Here is a 26559-nt window from a genome sequence, read left to right as displayed (position 1 = left end):
TCTTATCCACAGTACCATTTAAATTAAACACTATAACACTTCTGTATGAAATTGAAGAGTTTTCAAACAGGTGATTGATTCAGAAAACATTTTTGTCTGTGTCCTCTGTGGCTTTCTGTAAAATTCTCTGTGTTTTACTGTGGAATGTGGGTGAAAAGGTTTTTTAGCTGCTTATTTATGGAAACAGAGAGGAGGCGTCACACGTGGGATCTTCCGAACACCAGCGTCCTGCTGCAGGTCATTGAGCAAACCAAACCTGTTTACCATGCCCGCACCCAGATTACCCTGAGTGACCTGAGCATTTGAACCAGCAACCTTTGGCCACGCACTGACTCTCCTCTAACCGTCACACATTGACTGTCAATAGATCACAGAAGTGTCGCCACGACATCCTCCCATCAATTCACCATAAACTGTACCCGTTTTGACTTTTAATTTAAAACCAAAATATTTCTATAAATAATTTCCAGCTGTGTTAAGAATTGACAAAAAAACATATACAGTAAAACATAAAAAATCTGGATTATTACTCACGTATTGTAAACCTTACATCACCAGGAGTGTCTCTCAACATCAGGATATCTCTTTTCGCCTTTTTCCACCAATTTAAAGGAAGAAAAAAAGCCTCCACTGAGTGGTACCTGGGTAAAAACTTTATTAACAAAACAGAAGGCAAAGCACAGCTCAAGCTCACTTTCACAGCACAGCAGCCTACAATACCCTCTGTCAATCGCTAAAAGTGCCACTAGAATAATATAACATCCATCATTGTTACAGTTAATTATTAAATAACACAGCCACTCGGATATACTGCATAATACATATATTTACTTTATAGACCTTTGCGACATAAACAGCATCTACAGGAGGAGGGCAGCCTCGATCATGCTTTTTCTCTTGCATTGTAACGCCATCTAGTGCCCTCTCAGCAGAGTTACAGTAGTAGTACAATCAGGAACACTTTAGCCCAGAGGGGCGGGGGCGAAATGAGAGGCTCGGGACAAAACAGCCACTTCGTACCATTTACAATCTCCAGCAACAATCTGTAATACTTTGAAACAATCTGCACTTTAAGAGCTTGTAAATCAGGTGGAGGGATGTAAAAGTGGAAGCTAACAAGGCAGTGGGGTTATAGTCACTTTCAAGGGGAGTCCCACCCATTTTAGGATTCTAATACAATCTTCCTTTGACTGTCAGTTAGTTGTTCCAAACATGCATCACTTTTTCTTAAAGCTTGAAGCTAATGGACAGGAACACTCACTTAATATCACATCTTGACGAGGTTACATTCTGTTTTACTACATCCCTGCTCAAGTTTGAAGGCTTAAAACTGTGATTTCTGGCTTTGGGAATGCTCACGAGAATCAGCTACACTCACCTGGGGTGCAGAACTTACATGAACTTTTAAAAGGGTGGTGGTATTTTGCATGTTTTAACCCTGTTATTTCAAATAATGCATGCTTTACAACAGCTCAGCGTTTTGCAAACCGAGCCGCTGTTTTAAAGAAAGTTAAGTGTATTTTATTCTTTATTTTTAAGAATCCATTGGTTTCTATGGATTTAGTATAAGAAAATCTATAAGAAAATATTTCAGTTGTGTGGTCAGTTACAGTGAAAATCATTCTGGTTGGGTGGTGATGCTTTTCTAGTACAGGCTGATTTGAAAAGTCTGTACTGCATTAACCCATCTACCAGAAGAAAGTATCAAGAGTCTGCTAAATGATTCTCATACTTTATTGAAATGAATGGAAGCCAATAGCTGCTTGAAATTGGAGAAAATCCAACTTCCAACAAAAATCAAAAATCCAACAAACTCTAAAATAAAAATATATTACTATAACTGTGTAGCATGTACTCAAAAATGGCCAACAAAACTGAAGCGTACAGTACAGATTTGTAATTAAGGAACTTTTCTTTTCAAATCTCTCCTTTAAAATAGGTGGAATTCCCATTAAAGGGGGTTAGATAAATACAGTTCAGGCACAGTTAGTACTAATGATAAAATCACAGGTGTACTGTGTGGTCACCATCAGCAGCTTCTAGCTGAGTTGGTGTCGCAGTAGTTGATTTTTTGGGAACAGTTAGGATTCACTTCCTGCATGGCAACAAGTCATTTTCTCTACATTCTATTACAAAACAGCAGGACACTAAATAATATGTCATTTATTACAAGGATACTCGTCATCTCATCTGAGGGTCGGTCAAGTTGTGTATGTGGTTTTTAACTTATTTCCAGTAGGCACAGAGGAGATACTGCCCCCTGGTGGCAGGAGGATAAAACAGTGAAAAGGTGACAGGGGTCAGAGAGGATGCTGGCCCCTGACTGTGGGGATTAGCGATGCTGATGGCATGCATTGCCTAGGCAACCACCCACTGCAGGATGCTGGTGTCTTTCCCGCCGGTGGAGATCAGGTGACTGTCATCATGCAGGAAGGCAACATTGGTCACGTGACTGCTGTGGCCACCGTACTCGTGGCTCGGAGCCTGTAAATGTGAGCAGGGCAGAGGGGGGAAGTGAAGCATAGCAAAGTAATCAAGTTGTCTTAAAACGAGGCGATAGCATTAGAGTGACACTTCTTTCTCTCACTGATTTTAATAATTTTTCGAGAAATTTTATTGCAGAAATACATTTTTCTGATCTCATCTAATAACCCTTCAGATTTATCAAATGAGGAACCTTGGGTGGTCCTGACCCCAATTCTGGGCAACACTGACAGTACTCATAAAACATTTGATAGTGACAGAATTTTAGGAGAACCAATGTACAGTGTCAGTGTCTGCACCAGTATCAGTTTTTTTCCAGCTGTAACTTGCTGTTGAGTCACATAATGTGTGGAAAATGAGTTTAATTCCTTGAGAATTTCAAAGAATGTCAACTTGTAACTACTTGCAGCTTCTGAGCTAATGGCAGCCAGCTTGTCTCAACGGACAATTAAGTTTACAGCTCCAGTTTAAATGGCTTTGGCTGAAAACTTGACTTTGTAAACCTAAACCTAAACGTGTTTGTTAGCACAAAATAAACACCTGGCAAAAATTGTGTACATTATAGGTCTGGTGTTGATCCCGCAACACAAGCCTTGTGGCTGTTTTTTGTTTTTCTGCTGAGCTTTCATTATGTTTCAAAGTGTTCATTAACACTTAATGACAGTGTTGGCAGAGAAACACAGTGTGGCTGCTGGGCGCTGAAAGTGTAAACGTAGAGAGCGAATTTTAAAAAACAGACGAGCAGTGAACTGTTGGCTAGCTTCAGGTTATAAATATGTCAACAAAAAAGACACTGACGCTGATGTGCTGTGTGTGAACATGACTGACCCTTGGTTGAGAGCAGGGGAAGGAGAACAAGTGCACTTTGCCAAAGTCATCAGCAGAGGTCAGCAGGGATCCGTCATGTGACCTGCACACAGCGTTGATGTCTGTGCCGTCTGCTCCATCCGGCCAAATTCCTGAGAGAACGAGTGAGACACAGACACAGCAAGAGAAAGAGAGTTAGTGAAAGGGTGAGAAAGCAGTCAAACATTAAGATTCACGTCATGTTCTGTTCCATGCTGCATCAAAATGTGAAATGCTGTGCAGTGGCCTGATCAAAGGTCGATCTGGACGTTTCTCCACCAACAGAACTGAAAAGTCAAAATGTAAAAGAGAATACAAAACCTCGGGTGGATGCTCTGTCCACAGAAAGCTGGATTTTAGCAGATTAACACACAAAATATCAGGATGTTAAAAGAGTCTAAACTAACCCAAAAATACACAGTGTATACAACAACTGCATGAATTTGATAATTCAGGAGTAGTCAGCTTGTTCATTGCAGAGGTGTCTGATGTGAGATGGTGGAGATGAAGATGATGATGATGCCACTTGCAGCTGCTTTTCCAGGTAAGGGGTCAGTCAGCCAAGTAAAAACGAGTCTTAGTAAGTCTTAAAAAGAGCTGCTCACAGTCGTCGGTTGTCACAAACAGAGATGCAGACTTCAGTGCATGCAGTTCATAGAACTCCAGCAGAAGGAGGTTGTTGTACCTTGTTTTGAGCTCTTTGCAGCTCAGAGAATATGTTCAGTTCTTTTTGTTTGTTTTTCATGTCCTGAAACCTCTCGCCAAACGCCTGAAGCCGCTTTCACACTCAGCAGCATGATCAGATGTCATAGCAGCTTTTGTTCTTGCAGAGTAGGAACCGTGTTACCTCTCTCCAGTTGCCACAGTCTTAATTTCGCTTCAGATGATTCACATTTGCAAGCAGCGAGCTGAGAAGCTCGAGGTTCAGCTCTGAGAGGTACTTAGTAGAATCCACCATGAACCGCTGCTTTAGATGATCGACTCACAGATGGATAAAAAACGTGAGGTGACTTTTATCAACCTACCGAAGGTGTTGAAGCCCAGAGTGCAGGTGGAAGTGGCCCACTCCAGGTTGCGCACTGTGTCCATGTTGGTCACATGTTTACCACTGGATGCCTCCCCTGAAAGAACAACATGTCATCAAGCTCTTTCATGTCTGCAACAAGTCAAGATGTCACTTTAACGTTTTGTCTTGAAGCACGACTCGAGTTGACATATTTTAGCAGGGATTCCTATTCTGACAGAATGAAAGAGCAAGCTAAGAGTGTATGTGGACAGAGACGAGAGGGAGGACCTACAGAAGAGGATCTCGTAGTCTCCTGAGTTGGTGACGAGGTACTGGCTGTCTGCTGACCAGTCCAGATGGGTGACGAAGCTGGAGTGGCCCTGGGGAAAAGGGATCACACAGATTATGACAGTTTCATTCCGGACACTCCATTTTGGAGAAAATATGACTGAAATGTCTCAGTATGTTTTAGGTTAGTTCATACTGTGAATGAAATCTGGAGGAAAGCTTTTATTTCAGTGCTTTAAGTGAAAGTGGGAAGTTTAACAGTAAACAAAAAGAATAAAGTTATTCATCTTTTAACTTCAGTAATGTAATGGAGTTGGACATAAGCAGAAAACTGCAGCTTTAAACAGATACTGTCATTATTTTAATTTAATTCTAACGACATAATGCTCTTAGACATTAAAGATATGAATTGTGAAAGAGGGTGCTCATTGGACGGATGCATACTTACGGTGCATTTCCCCACTCGGCTGTACTTTCGGCCGTTCTCCGTCACAGCATAGATGTAAACAAAGTTGTCATGGGAAGCAACAGCCAGGAAGTTACCGTCTGAAGGCACACAGAGTCCAGAGTTAATACAATAGAAACCTGGCAGTTTCTGATGTTATACCAGCCACACTGGGCCTAGCATATGTGTTTTAGAGATCCAGGTGAGTGACCTGAACAGGTGATGTTTTACCTGGAGAGTATTTGACGTTGGAAATGATCTCATTGCCGTCAGTGTGCATAGAAACAAGATCCCGTGTGTCAGTGTCCAGCACCAACCACCTGCGACACACACATCAGAAATCCATGAAAAATGACCAACACAAGTTCACAGAAGCCAAGATTACATCTTTAAGTTGGTTCTTTTGTCCACCCAACAGTCCAAAACCCAAAGATATTTACACTGTTTTAAAAAGCAGTAAATCCTCACCATGGAGGATTTGTGTTTCATAAATGAAACCATTACTCCGTTATTGTTGTCCATTCTGTTGATGGACAAATTAACTAATTGTTTCAGGACTAATCTGATGTAACGTGTTTCCACAGTTTGAAAAAACACCATAAATTAACCAACGATGCTTCTGTTAATTGATTAGTTCTCATCTGATGTTTTTTTTAACTACAAATTTATTACCAAAGGTGTATAAATATAATAAGGACTGTTATCAGAGTAGTCGCCATGGCTACATAGGCTAGTATAGTACCATCATAGGTTGTATTTTTTTAATTTACTATTGCATAGTAGATTAGTAGATAACCTCAAGAGATTTATTTCAAATTGATTGAAATTGACCAGAAACAACAAACCAGGTCAAAGACTGTTTGCATGTTCTCAGCCTATAAATCTAAATAAGAGAGACCAACCTTCCAGTCATGGTCCCCACAGCCAGAACAGCCCCGCTGGGATGGAAACCAGCAGACCTCCCTGGATCCTGGAGAATGAGCTGGATTCAGTTATCTAATTTATGACTCATATTATTTGACTGAATTGTAAAATCTTCTTAAATTCTTTGCTAAGTTCTAGTGCTGTCAGGCCAGTTCTTCACACCCCGATGTTAAAGACCAGTCACCTCGATGGTCTTGCTCCAGAGGGGCTGATGGGAGATGGTGTCCCACAGGTGAACCTGTCTGTCCTGGGAGCAGGTGACAAACTGCTCCATGGAGGGATGGATGTCCAGACCCCACAGCTCATCCGTGTGACCCTGAAACGCATCTTATTCACTAAGCCTGACACTGATCTGGGCTTTCAAACTAAATTATGTGCTAGTCCTAAACCAGAAACATGCAAATTTTGTGTGTGTGTGTGTGTGTGTATACCTGCACAATAGGAGTTAACGTATCAGGGAAGGCAGCTCTGATGATGGCGTTCTTGGTGGTTCCTATGAAGAGTTCTCCAGGTTTACCTTCAGCCAGAGCCCGTACAGGACCAAAGGACTCGCCCACCTGAGCACACGCACCCACACACGCGCACACACATACACATTTAAATCTATAATTTAGGACTTTAAATTAATAATGCAAAAGTTTTTTTGTGTGTGGTAATTGATCATAACTGAAACTATAGCAATAGTTTGATGCACACAGGACACTTCACTTCTCTCACCTCCATCTCAGCTTGTTTTCTGTAGTCGTGGCCCCACAGCACCACCTTGCGGTCTTTCCCTCCTCCAGACACCATGGTGCCATCCTTCAGAACGCAAACGGAGAAAATCCCGCCCTCGTGGGCCCCCGACACCTGCTGACTGATGCGGTTACCACCTGTCAATCAGAACACAGAGCACAGTCTGATGGATCCTCTTACATTTTCAAGCTTTTGAATCAGTGAGAAAAACAAATGAAAACTGGACATTAATGTTAGTTAATGATGACACGTTTGAGTTTAAAATTTATGATGGTATGAGTGATCTGCTCTAAAAATAAAACATGTTTATGGAGGTAGCTCAACATTTCCTATGGCTGCATCATCACATGTTGCTTTTCAAACATCCACATTCTTACATGAAAAATAGCTTCAGTGAGCAACCAGTCTTTCAGTGTTCAGAGATTTAGATTGATTCATTTCTATTCTACCTTTGGCCCAGACGTAGATGTTTCCACTGGAGTCTCCTGTGATGGCGTCTCCATTCTCAGCAAACGCCACACACAACACATACTTTGGCTTCTCATGTTTCTAGAGAAAGAGACAATATAGGATTTATCGCAGGTTGTTATATTAGACTGCATTTGTTATCAAGCAAGCGTATTTTCACCACAGTGTGGGTTAATCTCGTTGACTTGATGTTGACGTGACTGTACCTCAAACAAGCCCTGCCTCTTGGTGAGAGTGTTGCCCTCCATGGTCCAGAAGTTGATGTGAGATTTTCCACAAGTGACAATCAGGTTGGCATCCATGGGATGAAACACAGCAGCCAGTACAGAGTCATTGGAGCACTGCAGAGACAGGAGACATGGTTCTCTACCAGATTCATTCATAATCAGCTGTACGAACAGGATCGGGATCAGGTAGTCACAGGGTCAGGGTACCTTGACCTCAGCCACTTGCTTCTCCTTCTGCCAGTTCCAGACCGACAGGATGTGATCATTGGCATCATCCACAGCGCAGAGGAAGGCGCCGCCGTTCTGATAGAAAAGCAAAGAGTTGGACCTTCATCAAGCAAAAAGACACGTATCTACAAACTGACTAAACTCTGAAACTCAGCAGGATGCGAAACTGCTTACCGACTTGGAGAAAGCCACGCAGGTGACCGCCCTGTCGAACACTCCCATCCCGATCACATGGAGCGTGTTGAGGCTCACAGAGTCCCAGACACGGACGTGAGGAGACAGAAGCTGAAGAGACGGGTGACACAGGAAGAAGCAGTGTTTCCATATGCAGAGACAGACATGTGGGATTAGATAAAAGAGTGAACTGTTTTATCCATTAGCCTGTTTAATACCTGCTGTAAACTGTGTCAACGTGGAGAGAGAACAGAGAAACTCTGTGGGAGGATGTGAGTGTGGTTTTCACAGTACCTTTCCATCCTTAGAGTTTCCAGCCACTTGGCCCGTTGCTATGGTAACCATGTCCGGATGCACACTCAGGCTGAGAAGAGAATATATAAATTGAGACTTCATTTGAATTATTTTCACACCGCTTCTGCCTTTTATGGAAAGACAGCGTGAAGTCGCAGATGAGTGTCCCACTGCAGATTCAAACAGCTGATTCAGATTCAAACAGTGAAAGCAAACGCATCAGTTTAAAGATGTGGCTCCAGTCACAGAGCTCATTCAGGATGTCAACTAGTGCTTATTAAGTAAACCAAAAATCACAATCAGCTGCAAACAAATGATAGACTCTGAGTCTGAGCGGTTTAAGCTCTGGTCTCTCTTGCCCTTGTCTTGGTGATAATATCTGAGTTTCAGGTTTGACTGAATAATAGAAGCATTGTGCACAAAATCCTTTCAGTAGATTGCTACAGAAGAATTGCATGAAGCATTAAATGTGTACTGTATATTAAAAAAACAACAGTGTTTTCTCACCATTTGACATCGTCGTTGTGGCCCAGGTAGTGCCTCTGCTGCTGCTCCTCGGTGTTGTACAGCACCACCACTGAGGCGTTGAAGTAGACGATCTCTCCTGTGGGCAGCAGGTAGAGGTTGGAGCGGCAGTCACGTCCGCGGTAGCCATACCTGGTCGACGCTTAAGTTAAAGGGAACAAGATGGGTGAAGCCGGCAGGACCAGAACTTTTTACATCCTTATTTTAGACATTTAGTTGGTGGTCGAGGTGACACCAAAGAAGCGGTTTCTCAGTTTGTGTCTCCCAGCAGTCTGAAGGATACACCCACTGCAGTTTGAGCTTGCGGTCAGGTAGCGCCACCTTGTGGTCGAGGGTGTAGCTCTCCCTCTGCTGATCAGGGATGTGCATGGTGACAGGACGACCTCGGAGGAACATCCTCACGTAGCCGTCCTCTGGAGGGAACGAGAGAGGGAAGAAGAAGAAAGATGGAGTGTTAAAAGGCAAGAACACTTTCCAGCAATAACAAATCATTTCTTTTACTACAGATTCAGATGATTCAGTTCCGTTCAGCTCTTCATTAATTTAATAGATGTTCAATACTTCCAAGGAGAAATATTTAAGATTACAGAATGACTAACAAAAATCCCTCAAGAGGACTTCAAGGACTCCTGAATGCTAATTAAGTTTCACACATCAGAGGCTGCTCATCCTCTTTACAGCAAATTAAAGTGTGCTAACAATGTGAGTCTTAAAGTACACACTCAGACACTCAGTCTTATACACAGATATAAAGCATCAGTGGCATCTAAAAAAAAAAAAAAAACTCCTCTTACCTGCGTTGAGGGTACATTCTTTGGATTTGCTGAAACAGAAGAAAGAAAAATTAATGAAATGTCTCCTGTGAAGATTGTTATGCAGCATAAGATGATTCACTCTTCAGTCAATATATACGTGTGTGTGTGTGTGTGTGTGTGTGTGTGTTTTGCAGAGCTCCTGAGCCTTTGTTCGCCCTGACGTTCCTAAACGATTCTGAATAATTTATTCTTTGCTCTACAAGACTGCAACCCTCACAGCTCAGTTTCACGTGAACTGGACAATAGGGATGTCAGTGGAGGAGCTGCAGAGCACAGAGTCAGCGAAAACACATATAATGAAGACATGAGGAACAGCTCTATCCTCCTGCAGTTCGTCTCTGAGACGACGGACTCTGGGGGCAGGTATGAAGTATTTAGTGCCTGGAAGTATTGTTTTCTAATTATTTTCCCCACTGATCGCAACAACAATTATTAGAAGACATTCGTTCAGGCTACAGAAAAATTACGACCACAATTTTAATGCATGTGTGATGCATTTTTCTGTCTGTGGCGTCATTTGTTTTTCTGTGAGCACCAACTGGGCAAAACAGGGGACTGCCCTGGGTGCATAAAAATGCCTCAGATTCACACTCTGGTTTGTGGTAATTTGATTCACTTTAGATCAGTTACATTACTTGACTTCACTCATCGCCTCTTTGGAAAATAATCTAGTGCAACAGCTCCAGCATTTTACATTAAATTTGAGGGCCTTTCCTGTGTCACAAATTTACAGCCTTTATTTATTATTTCTTGAGTTCATGCCAACAGTGCATAGTCCTGAATATATTTTCTTCTCTTCCTGGTAGAAAATAAAACTGTCATGTGTAGCTTGATTAACGTGAAGGACACAGTTCTGTTTGTCTTTGATGATTAGAGAAATGGGTCAGAGGCTAATGTGACTCTTTAATGTGACGTGTTCACAGGTTTAAAAAGAGGACAGTGTCTTTGATCAAGTCAGCAGACACAAAGTAAACAGAGACCTCTGTGATCTGAGTAATCACACATTGATGTCTATCAGTTAAACACAGTGGATGCTCAGTCAAACAGTGACAGAGGAGGATCAGAGCGGAGATGAGACAGTAAAGTGAGATGAAGAAGCACTGTTGTTACCAATTGTCACAAAGAAAAGCTGAATGTCTTTATATGACTATGCTGGATGATTACTTAAAATTCAAAATGACAAGCAGTGAGTCAGCCACTTTGCCAGAGCCCATAATTAGACCTGTCAATCAAAACCTGCACCTGCCTCATCAGTTTGCAGGAGCTGAGCTTCTCCTGAATCAGCTGTGTGTCACCAGAAACGCCTGCTGAGCTTTTCAGTGCATGCTGACCACTCAACCTAACCCATCAGCATGCTCTCAACCAATCAGATTATCAGGATGTTGAAGCACTGCCTCAGGTGACAGGTGGATGTCACCCTGGCAACAGCAGTAAAAGTAAGGCTGGATAAGATAAGAGATATTGAGGGCTTGTCGCTTCCTGCTCAGCAACAGTATCTGACTTTCCTGCATGTCTGCTTCCATTCAGGAAATAATGAACCATGTGGTGAGATGACATAAACTGACAGATGCGACTTCAGAATATACACCCTGGCCTATGGAGCGCTGCTACAAGTGGGTCCCTGCTTTCTTTGTATTGTGCATGCACAAGGATGCAGACTCATGCACGTAAATGCACCATTTTTGTGACTGACAGTTGGTGTCTGTATCGTGCAAAGTGAAGTGAAGAAGACAGCTGCTGAACAAATGGATGTAAACAAATAACAATTTAAAATATTCAAATAAATCGGCTTTACAGATGTTTTAAGAAGGAATTGCACGCATTCAACAGATTTGTTGGCTCTTATGACACAATGAACAATGTGAGCTTAACTTTTCCACAGCTAACAAGGAAACTGAACAGGACACCTTCACGAACCAGGATGAACCACGCGTCTACGCTTCCTGACATTTGTTTAACAGGGAGTAACCTGAGAAAAGCCTCAGACATCTCAGCATCATGTAGTTTTTTTTTTGTTTGTTTCACTAAGTAACGCAGTAAAAAGAAAAGAGAAAAATTATTGATCATAAAAAAAGATCACGCTAACACAAAGCAGCTGAAGAAGATCAAAAGACAGACTGCAAACAGGCGACTGTTCTAAAGACCTGACTGGCGTCTGTTGTGTCTCTGGGCAGCTGGAGGCGACCAAGCAGGCCACGGCTCTTTGAAATTACCACATAAAGGCCCATTTGTGTGTGTGTGAGTATGCAGGAAGATGAGGCGTGGCCCGGTTCTAGCCAATGAGAGAACAAGATTGATTCAGAGCCAGTAATTAGTGCAGGGCATGCTGGGCAACTACTGGCAGCCGGACAGGGCAAATAACTGGATCTAAAACCCATGCAGAGGCAGTCCCAGTCACCAGGTTTCCAGGGAGAGGGAACAAACAGAGCTCTCATTAACATGCAGCACTGAGTGTATTGTTGACCTTTTCTGGCTGCCTGCACCCTGAAAACACTGAGTTTTTGTAAGAACTAGAGGGGACAAATGAGCATCAAGACCCTTCAGGGTCCCTCTGAGAAATCCTGCATCATGTCAGAGTTTTTTAAAAGTGCCTTCAAGATGTAAGAGCTGTTTGTGGAGAGCTAGATTAAAATCTTCTTGCCTTTCAAGATCCCCCAATAGTTTCTGACCTGGTGCAGCCTGGTGAGAAAACATTTCTCAGTGTGGTCTGAAATGGCTCAACAGCCATTTGCCGCACCAATGGGCACGGAGATAGTTTGGCATTAGAACAGCCTTCAACCAGCAGGCAAATACCGTAATTAATGTGCTCTGCTTGTCTAAAGATGTCAATGCGAGCCCTTCCTGTAGCTCAGCTGTGATTGGGATTTGCTTCAGGTTTTCAACCCAGAAGAACAAGCAGATTTTACCAAAATTATTCAGCAAAGCAAACTTCTGAATAAAGCTGAGGTAAGAAAGAGGAGAGACAAACACTAAATGTGGAATAATTCATGTTTTTAGATTTCACATTTGGTGTTGAATCTGCATTAAAATTCAAAAACCAGTGCTGCTCGCGGCCCTGTATGTTGAAAACTGAGATGGGCTCTGGGAAGTTAGAAAGTTTCTCAAACACCTTTTCAAGTTTTGACTTCAACTGTTTGTATAAGGATTAAAGGACCACAGTGTGATTAAGTTATGAAGCTTTTATGTAATCTTGTGTTCGCTTGTCTGTTCATGAACGTACTGAACATGTTGAAAGATGATTTCAGTGGTTTTTGCTGGTTCTTCCACCTTAATTTGACAACTGAAAACATTGAGCCGGTGCCAGTTGGTTTGAAATGTTTGGATTGCTAAATACTTAAATATATAATCAATGAAATATTGTTTAAATCTCATGTGCACATTTATATTTATTAGGCCTTTAGTTTATAATTTTGTCCAAAACACCAGGTGCAATAATCCACTTGTCTTACATTACCTGATCACTGTTTTTCATTAGTAAGAGGAAGGTGCTTCATGCAGCTCGGAGACCTGCAGCAATGGATGTTTTTATGATGCAGACAGGGAGAAAATTGATGTTGCGGTCTGACTGATGGGTCGCAGCACCCTGAACTGTGGGAGTGGTCAACTGTCAGTCCATTTCCTGGTCCATTATGACTAAAGTACTGCAGTGGTTCAGTTAATGGACACAAACGCATCCCATCATCTTCAGCATCTTCACATCTTAACTCATAGAAAAAAACACTGAGAGAGTGAACTGTGTTATGTTGTTATTGCATTAGACTAATCTGAAGTAACTGTGTCAGACATATCAGACAAAATCCAAAACCGAGAGTGAAACAGATAATGAGAGAGGGAAAGAGACAGAGACAGGGAAAGAGATAATGACAGAAAGAGAGCGAGTGAGGAGGAGGAAGATTTGATTCATTGTAGATTTTATCCTCCATCAGAATTTGCATGGCTTCAATCTGACTGAGGGGATGTGGTTTATTCTAGCTGTTAAAATGTGTTTTTTTACTGTATGTCAAATATATACACATAAGTAGAAAATTAAAAGCAACCACATAAGATTTCCATCTGGATCAAAGCTCTCTGTTTCATGAGCAGATGACAGAGTCAACATGATAAAAATCTTTTCCTTATTCCTTCTGTTTGCATAGATCCAGACCTGTAAGCCAAAACTCAACTCTGTACAATGTCGTTATATTTAAAGGGTTGTTACTCTTACTAACTTGTTACTCTATGCTAAACTGTTTCACCTGGAATTTACACAAACAGCATATATGCTGTTGAACAGGAGGGCCAATCAGCGTTTTAATTGATTTTGTGTGCTGAGCAGAATTGGTAATCGTAACATCGGTCCAACAGCTGCGTCAGCCTCCTGTCTGTGGTCACAGCATCTTATGGACTGCTCTAAAGGTTTCAGATGAATTAATTAGAATCCCTTTGGAAAACCTGAGACTCAATGTTACAAGGTGCATACATCCTCAGATGCAACCCCACCCAATAACGCAGCATTAACCTCTTGCTGATGAGCAGGTAGGCGGAGGACAAGCGAAGTCAGCTGTTTAGTTGAGACAAAAGAAGAGCAGGCTGCAAACTATGCTCTGCTTAAATGTCAAGAGGAGAGGGGAAAAGTAGCTCCTCCTTTAACAAGCGATTTTAATACAACTTTGACAAAACCAACACAACGCAGAGTTCAAGGAGTTTGCTATTGCTAGCAGCAAGTGAGAGAGAAAGTCCTGAGACCGAACACATCAGAAGCTCTGACCCAGGACGCTGCTGTTATGAGCAGTAGTTATCAGTTGTAGTTAACGGGGGATGTGCCACCTTCTCGGTGCACCGGAGTCGAGGTTTGAGATTCCCAACCATCACATCACAGAAACCACATTACCAAACAGCCTCATCGAGCAGAAGCAGGCTATGGGAACATCTGGGTCTGAATACGAGCTCCCCAACAAACACTTCAAGAAAAAACTCCTTGTTCTGGCTCCGTTTGAGGAGTTCACCTGAAAAGTGAGCTCCTCTGATGCTTTGGCATCAGATGTGATTCCTGCTGCTTCACACACTTTTGACCAGAGAAACGCTCGAGGCCGTCGAGACATGGCAGTGACACAACAGTAACGATATTATGGTATTCGTGGAACTTGTATTTGGTCTGAAAGGAAAGCGGCATCGGTGCGTCCCTGTAACTTCAGTTTGTAGTATTAAACAGGAGCCGTCTGCTGTCAGACTCAGACTGAACTGACAGAACTGCTGAGCACAGTCTGACCGGTCTGCTGTCACTTCACATTTACTCATGCCATACATGCATGCGTGTATGCATGTGTGTGTGTGTGTGTGTGTATGGTTGCTTCACCATCATTAGAAGCCTGAAGACAAAAGACCCACTAATGACACTTAAAGAGGCGCATGGATTCATTCAACATGTTTGACAACGAGAGACCCAACACAGCACAACTCACATGTTCATTCCTTGTTTGAACAACACAATGAAACTAATTCGTCTCACAATGACATAATTCAGTATTTTTGTGTTCCTGTTGCCATCTGATCCACAGTCGGCTAACGCAGCTGGCTCTCGTTTCTGTTGTATTCATGTTGCTACGCTGCAGCCCCTCCCTGTAGCCACCCACAGCCTGCAGAAGGGGAAACTCACTGCATTAAAAAGTTTGCGTGACAACAAACCCCAAACTCAGTTCCCAGTTCCCTCAGAATGTTGTGCAGCCAGACCTTTTTTGAGATGTTTGAGAAAATAACCAAAAACTGAAGATGGTGACGCCTAAATGCATTTTTCCAAACCACACTGTGTTTCATTGTGCAACCTATAATCTATTTAAACTTTAGGCAAACAGCAAATGAGGGACTAGCTGGGTGTGACACACAAAGTACTTTTTGGAATTCTCCCATTTGACTTAAAACAGAGCACACTTGTTTTTAAAACTGCTGTTATCATGCAGTCATGCAAAGACTAAAGCTACACGTTTTCCTTCACAAAATACATATGTTAACTTCATTTCTCAGCTGTGAATGTTTAATCGATAAGCTTTATCAGCATATCCTCTCTGCTCACTCGGCTAATCATTAATTGTCAGCTGTAAAGCAACTGTTTACCTGGATGATCTCTTCATGGCTGCAAGGTTTCCGTTAGAGTAACAGCGGTGAGCAGTCAGAGAGGTTCCTGTCTGTTCAACAGCTACAGCAACACACAGACTTCCTCCTTCACGCAGCAAACTTTTAGCTCAGCCTGAGGACGCCCCATCAGCCAATCAGAGCGCATTTCCTGACTGTGCAGACCCATCCCGTCTGCCCGCTAACCACACCCCCCTTTTCACCAAGAAGAATTGGAAATATGATCCATCAGCAGAGAGACAGGCGAGAGAGGGGCAAGGAAAAGAAAGGAAAGGAAATGTGAATGTTAATTAGAAAAAGAACATCAAAGATAAGAAATATGGAGAAAAGAAGAAAGGAGAGGAAGGAAGTTTAACTGTTCATGACAGAGAAGAACACAGCACAAGATAAATCAGTAGTACTGAGGATGAAAACTGAGGAAAAATAATACAGCAAACAATGCAAGTCAGACAGATGGATGAAAAGAAAAACAAGAATAATGTGAGTGAGTATGTAAACCAAAGATAAACTTCCTCCAGTCTGTTTACTGATGGCCCACATGTTGTGACACGTGGATACTTCACTGTCTGCCAGGCTCCCAGCTGCAGCATCGCGAAGCCCGACAGCCCGTTAACTGCAAAACGTACCCCATGGTGACATCCAAGACTTACTACAGGAGAACGGGAAGTGCTGACTGTGGAAGTGCAACAGCCACAGATGATGATGAGACACATCAGATGACACTAACGATGATGGTGATGTGCAGATTCATCTCTCACTCTTCTCAAAAACACACTCTGGATAACTGAAGCCCCTCACACATCCTGAATGTGCATTAAACCTCAAAAACTCTAAACCATCAGCATCTGCAGCGGCCACACTGACGGCTGTAAATGCAAAACACCTTCAGCAAAATCAGATACAGATGCTGACTAGACTGGGGAGCAGAAGCAGTTCCTCTTTTCTTTTCCCATGTTGCACCATTTCTCTGTTTGCTTTACTCAATGTGAAGTATAAGAATTTATACAAGTGCAAAATAAAAGCATATATAAAAGAGCGAAATGTGGATAAACAAAATCAGCTGTGAGCAGGTGAAATTTAAGTACAGGAAATAACGACATACATAAACAAATACGATGCAAATATAAGAGATGATCTCATATACAGCACATATAAAGTGATGTCAAATAAAGCAAACAGAACGCCAAGAGAAGAAGAAACAGATAGAAGTGCAACATACAGCACTTGAATGATGATGAATGATGAAATAATATGTGGATATCAGACATATTTTGCAGAAGCTTTAAACAGCTGGTGTGATACGGTTACTTTGGCTTTGACACTAAGAAGATGCATTACTGTAGGTATAATGTGTGTGAAAGGTTTAAGATCCTAAAAACAGTATAATCTTGCCATTTCTTTTAATTGTCTGCACAGTGTGTTCAGACTGTCTGTGGTCGGACTGAGTCTGGTCTGTCTATAGAATGAAAGACAGTCGAGAGACAAGACAGCTCATTACAACAAGTGACCCAACGAAGTCCCTCGACGACCCTGCCGACCCGCGATACACAAACATGTTCTCTGAGCTTGTTAGAGGCAAAATGAGGCGTTTGTAGTTTGTTTTCATGGTAGCATCTGGTGCAGTATGTTCTCATTTGTGTAAAATGTAACTGATGATTGTTTTTCTTGTATGACAGAGTGATGAGAAATATGCCAGCTATGAGGAGGTGTTCATGATTTTTTTTTTTTTTTTTACACACCATCACGCCGGCCAAAGCTGTTACCTTTTGCCTCCGGAGGAGCTGCTGGAGGAGGTGGTTCGACTCCGACTCTCTGCTCCCATCTCTCTCCTCACCAGGGTGAGGCGCTCTGTGGACATACTCTTCCTGAAGGAGAGAAAAACTTAAGTGTGAAGCAATGTGGGAGGTTGAACAATCTCTACAAAACAGACCAACAAAAGGACACATTAGTGCAAATAAATGCATTACAGTCAGCACATGTTGTGTTTCCTTGCAGAAATCTGTGTTCATTGTAAATGCAAGAATAAAAATTCTAAGTAAAGGTGATATTTGTGTCTTTCCTTTCTTTCATGTTTCGTTTACCTCTTAATGGACTGTAGCACCTCCTTCTTCGGGGAGGAAGGAGAGGAGAGGAGGCGTTTCTGTTGAACGTAGCCGTTACTCAGAGGTCTGGAGGGAAGAGCCTGCAGGAGCTGACGCACTGAAAGGTAACAAATGATCACCAGCTTCAGCAAAAGAGGAAGTGACAGAATTTCATAAACTATCGCTGTACAACCAATTATCTAAACTAAATCTGTGACAGATACTTTGTCCTGCATGTGGGGTAACGTCCTCTGTGGCAGTATGTGCAGCAAAACTTTCATTTGCTTTGTTTCCAGATGCACAGGTCTACATGTCACCAGGTGTCTGCTTCACAACATGCAGCACACTGAGAGGACACCTACAACTTTCACTGCATCCATTTACTTTATTGTTTTTTTAAGGAGTGGTGGCTCATTTCCACTGCTGACAATGGGAATAAAGTGGAGCGTTGACAGGACGGCAGCTGCAGTTGTACAGTGACTAATTCTCCTTTTTGACAAACATCAAACAACAGCTACTTTGTTAGCTTTCAACAGCTACAGCTCTTATATGACAGCATCCCAGTGACTAAGACTCACGGGACACGTTTCTATTGAATGGTTCCTCAAATTTGACTTGATCTTAGAACATGAACACAAAAACTGTGGGAAAATGTTTCGGCTTTGCAGAAATCCTGATGAGAAAACCAGCTCGCTCGGAAAGAGAGCAGGACTTTCGCTCTCTTTTCCCCTGGCGACTTTTCTTACCTTTGGTTGGTGGTGCTGAAGCTGTGGTGGCCAGGGATCTCCTCCCGGTAGCATGGCCGCCTCCTGGTTGCAAGCCCAGGCTCTGCTCCTCGCAGTAGCCCAGCCGGCGAAGGGCGTCAGCCAGAGCTGATTTCAGCAGCTGGATCTCATCTTCCTGCAGCTGCAGCCTCTGCTCCAGGTGGGAAACCCGGTCCTCCATGTCCATGTTGCTGCTGGCCGACACCGTGTCATCTGGACATGAGGAGAGAGGGTTTAGGGTTTAGCTACCTGCTCCTAAAGCTGCAGCAGGTCGCATGAGGAGCGGTAACAACGTATTAGAAATAAGAACACAATGTGACAATGCGACAGTGTATAATCCAGCACAACACACACAGGCAAACTAAATTAAACTAAATTACAACCTGCAGGAGTCCAGGACAACACTGATGAAAGCAAGTTAGTTCTTTCCTCAAAAACATATCACGTGCAACCTCAAATACTGCCAATAGAAAAATACATCACACGTCAGCCCACAATGTTTGAAACACTTGATTTTAGGGACATGGAGTAGTGAGAGAAAACAGCGATGAGCACTCCATGTGTATGTGAGGGAGAGGAGATGATGAAGCTGTGGGTGTGCATCAGAGGGAGAGTAAGGAAGAGAGAGAAAATAAAAGAGAATGAGGAACTGCTGCCTGGGTATTTGAGCATCTGTGCTCATTTATTTGGATATAAACACCAACAGCTGCTTCAGGAGAGTGTTATGGATACGACGGCTGCTGCTGCAGCTTTGTGGTTCGATAGTTTTGAGTTTCTCGGGGCGCGTACAGGAAACTTGACTGGTTTTAATAATTCAGACTGTGTGTGAGTCAGAGCGTGAGAAGAAAAACAAAACAAGAGAAAAAAGAAAAAGAGGGGCAGAGACGGATTAACTAACAGAGAAACAAAGCTTTGTCATCCATGGTTTTGTTTGCATCACCCCTCCTGCCAGCTGCAGGGGGCAGCAAAGCAAAGCGAGAAGATCTGATCAAAGCGTGAATGCAAATGATGGCGGCTTTTTTCATGTGTTATGAGGAGGGAAATAGAGTCAACATGTTTGTTTGGCCTTGAGGACACACACAGCGTGTTCTGGTGAAAATTACAGATTGAAAACATAAATATTCACAAGAAAACTCTGCAGGGTAAAATGTCAAAAATGTTAGAATTCAGACATTCATAGAGCTACTCATTCCTCCTCCTCTTTCCTCTCATCTTGAGCTCCGTCCAGCCTAATCATCCACCATCCTCCCACCCATCACGGTGACATGACCAGAGCCCGGAAAGATTATGGAAGGCAAACTGCCCAGTGTGGATTATTAATCTGTGGCCCACATGAACAGATTACAACCTGATGGAGTCAAAACGTTTCTGGTTCTCGATTATTCGTGCATCCTAAATTAGAAAGTCAGCTCCACTACAGCGGCTTCCTTGTGATCACACATAGAGTTTCATTCAGAAAGAGCCGTGGATGCACCGTTTGAACATCACTCCAACCGAGACAGAGCAGGTAAATATCAAGACTCAAACAATCGTGTGTTGGGATGTTGGCTGCTCCTTGCTCACAGATACACAAATAAATACCTTGAACAGTTACTTTCTTTACACATGCATTTCATGAGGTCGCAAATATGAGGTGGGACATAAAAAGCTGCAAAAAATAAAGTTTTAATGTCCCGTCTCAGAGATTTTTCTACCCAGACAGGAAGGACACACTGAATACTCACTACTTTTTATGAAAAACGCCAAAATTGCTCGATCCTGTCATAAAATAGCTACAGTATCAGTAACTAAGCATATCAGTATCAGCCGTCAAACACTTGCAAGACTGATTGTGATTGTGCAATTAGCTTTACGCAGAAATATCACCATGTTAACTCTAAAGTTGACAGAAGCTTCGTCTCAGGCTGCTTGACAGATAAAACATACATTAGTTCAATCATTGAAAGAGACAAAGGTTAAAACAAAACTGACTAAACACACTAAAATAACTTAAAACAAAAGCACTAACTCAGCACACCTGAACTTCCTTGTCCTCATTATCTTTAATGCAAAGGTCACAATCATCATGTGTGCACCGTTCAGACAATTCCTTCACCTACAAAGGGGTTTTACAGGTCAGCTGGAGCCAACACAACACTCCCAGCGAGCATCAGTTCAGGGCTGTAAGCTGAGCCGCGGGACACAGGCAGCACTGTTACTGTTACTGTATCACATCTCGCAGTCAAACGAGACAGGAAGAGGAACACAAGCTTCACATTTACATACAGAAGTCAAGCTCGGGAGAGATTTGCATGGCAGCAGTGACCGATGGACTTGCAGATCACTTCTTCTGCTACTTTACGTGATGTAGTGGGATTAGACTGTTTATCCAAATGGTGTTAGCATTTTATTGAACGTTGTGTGGTCCACCACCAGACATGGAGGTTGTGCTCTGACCACAGGATTCACTAGACTGCAACCAAGAAAAACACTGATTTAACTGTTCATCATTTCTGCTTTTTACAGATAATAATTCATTTAAGCCTGGTACTGTATCCCAGACTTTACATTACTTTAAAAGGTGGGCTGGGTGTCCCTTTTTTCTGAATAGCTGCCAGCTTCTCATGCTTTTCATTAGTCTTCGTTAAGGTCTGAATGCAGTTTCAGAGCCATTAACCCATTTGAAAATGAAAAGTCAGATAATGTAAATTAATTAAGGAAAGCCAATTTCCCTTTATGCATTATTCCAATTGATTTTGACTCCTGAAGTGTTTGGGTACCAAAAACATTTGATCATCAAAGTGAAGTAATGTTACCATGATTACTCCTAGTATGTAACGTTCCCAACTTTATTTTCCCTGCGCGGAACGTAGAACTCACACAGACTTTAATATAAGATACATGAAATATAATAAGAGCAGATGTAAACCTGTGCTAACATTTAGCAGCAGAGTTCACCTTCACCTCTTCCACTGTCAGGACACCTGTTTAAAAACACTGCAGAGCCGGCTACTTTTCAGTTTGCCCTTGAATTATCAGACACACACACACACAAACACACACACACCATAGCAACGGCTACATCTCAGCAATATTACATTATTCTCCTTATACACCACACGACACACACACAAACACATTTTTTATTACAGGCTCGCTTCCCCCTCCATCCCAGCACGGACAGACAGGACTGTAAAGTGTTAGTTGCTGATGCATGAGGCTGATACAGACACATGGCTGCTATCAGGAAGCACAAATATGACCACAGAGAGGAAGGAGGACAAAAGAGAGGGATGGATGGAGAGGAGGAGGAGGAAGCCAATGAGGAGTTGGAGGGAAGACAGATGGAGCGATATGAATGATGAAATGCAGAGGGGGTGGGCTCTGTGTGTGTGTGTGTGTGTGATGCCGCCACAGAGATGGACAATGGGAGGTCGGCGCAGGGCAATAAGAAAACTGAAGGCTGCTGAAATATTCATGGTGAAGTGAAGCGATGATGAAGGTGGAGCTTGACTCGCCTACCTGCCATCGTGCCACGCTGAGTGCCTCCTCACTCCTCCTGTCAATCAACCAGTGTGTCAGTCCACAGAGTAAACACTCAGTCAGGTTGTCCACTCGCTCACACTCTTCCTCCCCTGGAGGCTTTCTGGACTCGGACTCCCTCCCCTCCCCGTCTGCGACCAGTGCTCGATCTCCCTCTCTCTCTCATGCACACACACACTTTCTCACAAACTCTCATTGCCCATCCTATCATGCTGGACCACTCCCTCCTCCACCTCTCTCCCTCACTTCCTGGACCACTCCCTCTTCCTCCTATCATCCACTCCCTTCCCCCCTTTTTCCCTTTTTCCCCTCCTCCTCATTCCTCTTCTTCTCCTCCTTCATTTCCATCCCTCCTCCTCCCGTCTTGTTCGCTATAGGCAGAGAGGACAGAGGCAAGAGGGGTGGAGCATGGCTCAGGGCCACACACACTCACTGCACCAGCATCTGTACAGCCAGGCACCACCAGGAAGAGATGCTGCAGAGCCGGACCAGGATCAATCACACACACACACACACACACACACACAAACACACACACACACACACACACACACACACACACACAAAGGTGACGCAGCACACGTGACCCACATGCTAACGCTTAATACACAACTGCATACGAGTAAAATTCAAAATGTACAAACAGGTCGACTGTCGAGACACAAAATATAAAGATGTGAAAACCTTCTAACACCAAAAATGCTGATGTATCCTGATATAACTTATATCTCTCTGTGTCAGAGAGCCGCAGTGTTAAAAACTCATCAGTGAGGGACACCATGACATCAGCTAACATGTTCTTTCAGCACAACAAACCACAGCCACACCGTCCTGCTGCCAGGAACACTCACTGCAGCAACAAATGTATATTAATCCACCGCTGAAAATAGTCCACAACAAATACACGATTTACTAGAATTTGAGTCACTCAAAAGGTTTTTAAATCAAAGTGTATTAGTGACGGATTTTAAAGATTTACATCTTCAGAAGGAACCAGTTGGTTCAGGCTGACTTCCTCAGACCGGCTGAGAGACACAGACTAACACGCTGTCGGTTTTGGTGTGTTCACGCCATTTGCTGACAATAAGAAAAATATAAAAGAACACCAGCGTCACCCTTTATCTTCTACTGAACGACCAAAAACAAAACCTTATTAAACCAAGTGGAAAATTGCTTTTAAATCAACAAAGCACTCTAAAGTTCTATAATATATAACATCCGTTTAAAAACCTCTTTAAAAATGGAAAAGAGGCTGTCTGACTGTTCCTCTGACAGTGATGTTTTGTCCCTCGTGTCCAGTAAATCACAGGCCTGTGCAGCGGGACAATGTGCTGTGATTGACAGCTCCTGTTGCAGCAACACTGCATGCACTTCCTCCTCATTTCATCTCAGTCTGCAGCTGAGAGAACAAACTGTACTCTGCATGTGCACACAATACATCTGAGACACCCTTTAAGCTGTAAATGTTATTTGCACTCTACAGCTGCGCCATATGTTGAAAATATAGTAAACAAGCTGAATCACAAAATCAGGCTTTAAAAGAAAAAACAAATTGCCTCCTGCTTTAATGAAGTTCTGGATGTGAGCACTAGTGAGACGTATTCACCACATCCTGCTGGTGAATGAATCAAATCTGAATAAAATACCAAGTGCACAGAGAAAACAGCAGCTGAGCCTGTCAAACCTCCTGCAGACACTGAAGACAGCACTTCACTGTGCTTTCATCATGTGGGGACACTTGCAGTTACCCCTGACTGCCACTTGGGGCTGCTGTTCTCATATGTCTCAGTGCTGATGTTGGGACAGTGAAGAAAACATGGGGTAATGGAAGCTTCTGATCCAGGCTACTCGTTTAGGCAACTGCCAGCACTGGAGCAGCTAAAATGTCTCGTTATATGGCCCCACAGTGCACGACACAGGAAATCTACCCTGCACCTGAGTACAACAAACTACAAAAACTATAAAGGCAGAATGTCTTTGGCTGAAGATGAGACCAGCTGGCCGAGGAGGAGGCAGATCGGATGAACGGTGGATCGCTGGTTGCCATGAGAGGACAGATGGCAGAGGAGGAAAGAGGGACAAACACAACAAAAAGAGGAAGAAAGAAGTTGGTGAAGCTCACTCGGCAGATGCTGCACTGCTCGACATGGCAGACGAGACAGTATCGGTGCGCTCTGTTAATCTATCCCCTGCTCTGCTCTGTCTACCTGCCTCTCACCTGCTGCCTCACCTGCTGCATGACTTCATGGCGTTCTCAGGTTTGGGTCACACAGGTCTATTTTCAGCATCAGTCTCAGCATCTATCATGGTGAATGGGTTTGCATCATAATTAACTCCACCAAGGAGGTTTGTTTGTCTGCAGGGAGATGGCTCTTTCATGAAACTTGGTGGACTTGTGGTCTGTTGGCCTTAGTTGAGGTCTGTGCTTTAGTCGGTTACCAGCTGCTCAACAGCCACCAGTGTCACAGTTTTACGTTTTCCAAATCTTTTAGCAATAGCAGCAATTCTTTTTCCAATAGGTCACGACCCAAAATGGCCTAAACTAGCTTCATAGCGTTGCGTCCCTGCATAAATGGCTGCAACATGTTGTTAGTGGGTCATTATGAAAACTGGTTGCGTGAGAAACCTGCAGACTCTTGAGCCTTGAGGACGCACAGAAAGGACGGTGGTCATATGAAGTAGGAAGAGTTCAGGCTGACGTGTCCTTGATAAGACGCTGAATCTCTTCCTGCTCCAGAGAGTTTGACCTCTGACCTCTGGGTGGAGGAAGGCAAGCTAAAAATTTTCTTCCCCTCAGGGCATCAACAAATATCTGGAAATGTCAGCGAACACATACAGACTCATCTTCATATACTTGTGCTGATGTTTGCTGAGACATTCACTCCCATTGATCTCAGTCTTAGCCCTAAATGAACCCTACATCAAAGCTCTGAGCCTAAACTCAACCCTCACAGATATTATTTTGCCCTTTCTATCGCCTGTGCAGATCTGCTGTGAAGCTCAGCGCGCAGAACCTGAGCTCAATCTTACAGTTTAACTGAAACCTTTGTCTTCTGGACCACAACGCTCAGCAGATGGTTTGAATGGCACCTGCTATGCACATCTTGAACATCACAGCTCTGATCAGACTCCCATGACCCCTTGCTGTCTCTGCACCTGCCACTCAATATGGCCGTCTGTGAAGTTTGGCAGGAACGGCGCGTCAATCCACTGACACTTCTCTTGATGAGAATAAGACGTGCATTCAACTGACCCCTTGATGATGTTGAAGTCTCTAGAAAACTGGCGTCGACTTTGCTTGAAACAGCTGGAAAAATCTTCAGTCCTTCATTCAGCTGACAGAAACACATCAGACTCAACCGCCCGCTGTCAGCACAGGTGTGATATGGCCTGTTATATTTGCATTCAATTTGTTAAGCAGGATGTGACAGATACAGAGAGGAAAGGAAACAAATGACCACCAGAGATAATCATGTATTCAAATCCAGAAAATGGATTGTGTTCACAAGTTGAAGATGGCAACACTGAAAACATAACAAGGTTTCTCACAGGGACAAATTAGTGTTTCAGGCCTCGAGTTCATTGTGTTTTCTAGCTTTGTATTTGGTGGATGTGACTGTCAGCTCGACACATTTCACGCTCTAAACCTGAAATATGACCAGAAACACAAGACAGAAAACAGCCTTAAATGTGCCTGGCGGACTGCATCACTACTTATTCCACAATAACATCAATAAAATAGGTGGAGAGCCAGTCAAACACATTCAAGACATGCACGTGCTCATCTGTGTTTTAAATTAGAAACATTTTCCAAAAATAAATGGCCACACTGCGTTAATATTTTTGTCTACTTCCTAAATGAAAGACATGTTCAGCGGATAAACAGCTGGATAATATTTTTCCACTCAGTAAACGTCTTTGTCAACACGTTTTGGGTTAATTTGCACATATTTAGCAGCACATGCAGGATTCCTTCCAGATTGAGCTGAGGACGTGTGTTGTGTTGCGCCTGCTGAGCTGAGAGGAGAAGCGGCTCACCGTTGTTGCAGTACTGTAGCAGCAGGTTGGTGCTGTCATACAGGCTCCCACACGAAGCTATCCTCTCCGACATCCTTCCCTCTCCTCTCACTCCTTCTGTCCCTCCTGCTCTTGCTCCTCTCAGTCGGGTCCTTTGTCCTCCTTTCACCCCTCTCCGTCTCTTCTTCACGCCGTCACCCCTTCCTGCCTGCCCCTCATTCATGGACAGACAAACACACACACACACACACCTTTACCTGCTCCTGCTCCCCCTCTGTTCTCCCGCTCCTGCCTCACCGCCAGCGTCAAGTTGCACACTGTGTGACAGGCTTCACTTCCGTTTTCCACTTTCAAAGTAAGAGTCACATCGAACGGCACCACTGACCTGACGGAAGAGATTATATTATGTTTAATGAGGAACATTCAAAAAAGAGTCTGCTTTAGACTCTGTTTCACACTTTTCCTCTGCTCCCACATGGAGAATTATTGCTTGACATGACATTAGACAAAAAACGTACAACTCTGCATCTGAGCTCAGTTCTCTCTATTGGGTCGATTTTGCGGATGTCAAATTGTAGCAGCTCAATATAACAGTCACACACTCTGCT

General features: G+C 43.2%; 1 protein-coding gene across 2 annotated transcripts; it reads right to left on the bottom strand.

Moving 5' to 3' along the window:
* Positions 1-641: 641 nt before the first annotated feature.
* On the bottom strand, positions 642-26068 carry eml2 (EMAP like 2). 2 transcript variants are annotated; one of them, XM_041940083.1, is made up of 22 exons: positions 25973-26068; positions 18395-18625; positions 17649-17766; positions 17331-17432; positions 9439-9467; positions 8928-9057; positions 8627-8776; positions 8120-8189; positions 7826-7936; positions 7631-7726; positions 7403-7537; positions 7178-7277; positions 6711-6865; positions 6425-6550; positions 6178-6309; positions 5972-6039; positions 5301-5389; positions 5073-5170; positions 4629-4716; positions 4356-4451; positions 3313-3443; positions 642-2484 (listed from the first exon to the last, which is right to left on the bottom strand). In XM_041940083.1, exons 1-22 carry the CDS (start codon positions 26043-26045, stop codon positions 2359-2361), a joined length of 2454 nt encoding a protein of 817 aa, XP_041796017.1. In that variant the 5' UTR covers positions 26046-26068; the 3' UTR covers positions 642-2358. The 2 variants fall into 2 exon arrangements, with proteins under 2 accessions (XP_041796017.1, XP_041796018.1); XM_041940084.1 differs by lacking the exons at positions 17331-17432; positions 17649-17766; positions 18395-18625; positions 25973-26068 and adding an exon at positions 15550-15630.
* Between the last annotated feature and the right edge of the window lie 491 nt (positions 26069-26559).

Source organism: Chelmon rostratus, chromosome 7 (genome assembly GCF_017976325.1).
Source record: "Chelmon rostratus isolate fCheRos1 chromosome 7, fCheRos1.pri, whole genome shotgun sequence".
Classification (NCBI taxonomy): domain Eukaryota; kingdom Metazoa; phylum Chordata; class Actinopteri; order Chaetodontiformes; family Chaetodontidae; genus Chelmon; species Chelmon rostratus.
The sequence above is the reverse complement of the archived record's forward strand: the minus strand, read 5'-3'. Positions and strand labels throughout refer to the sequence as shown.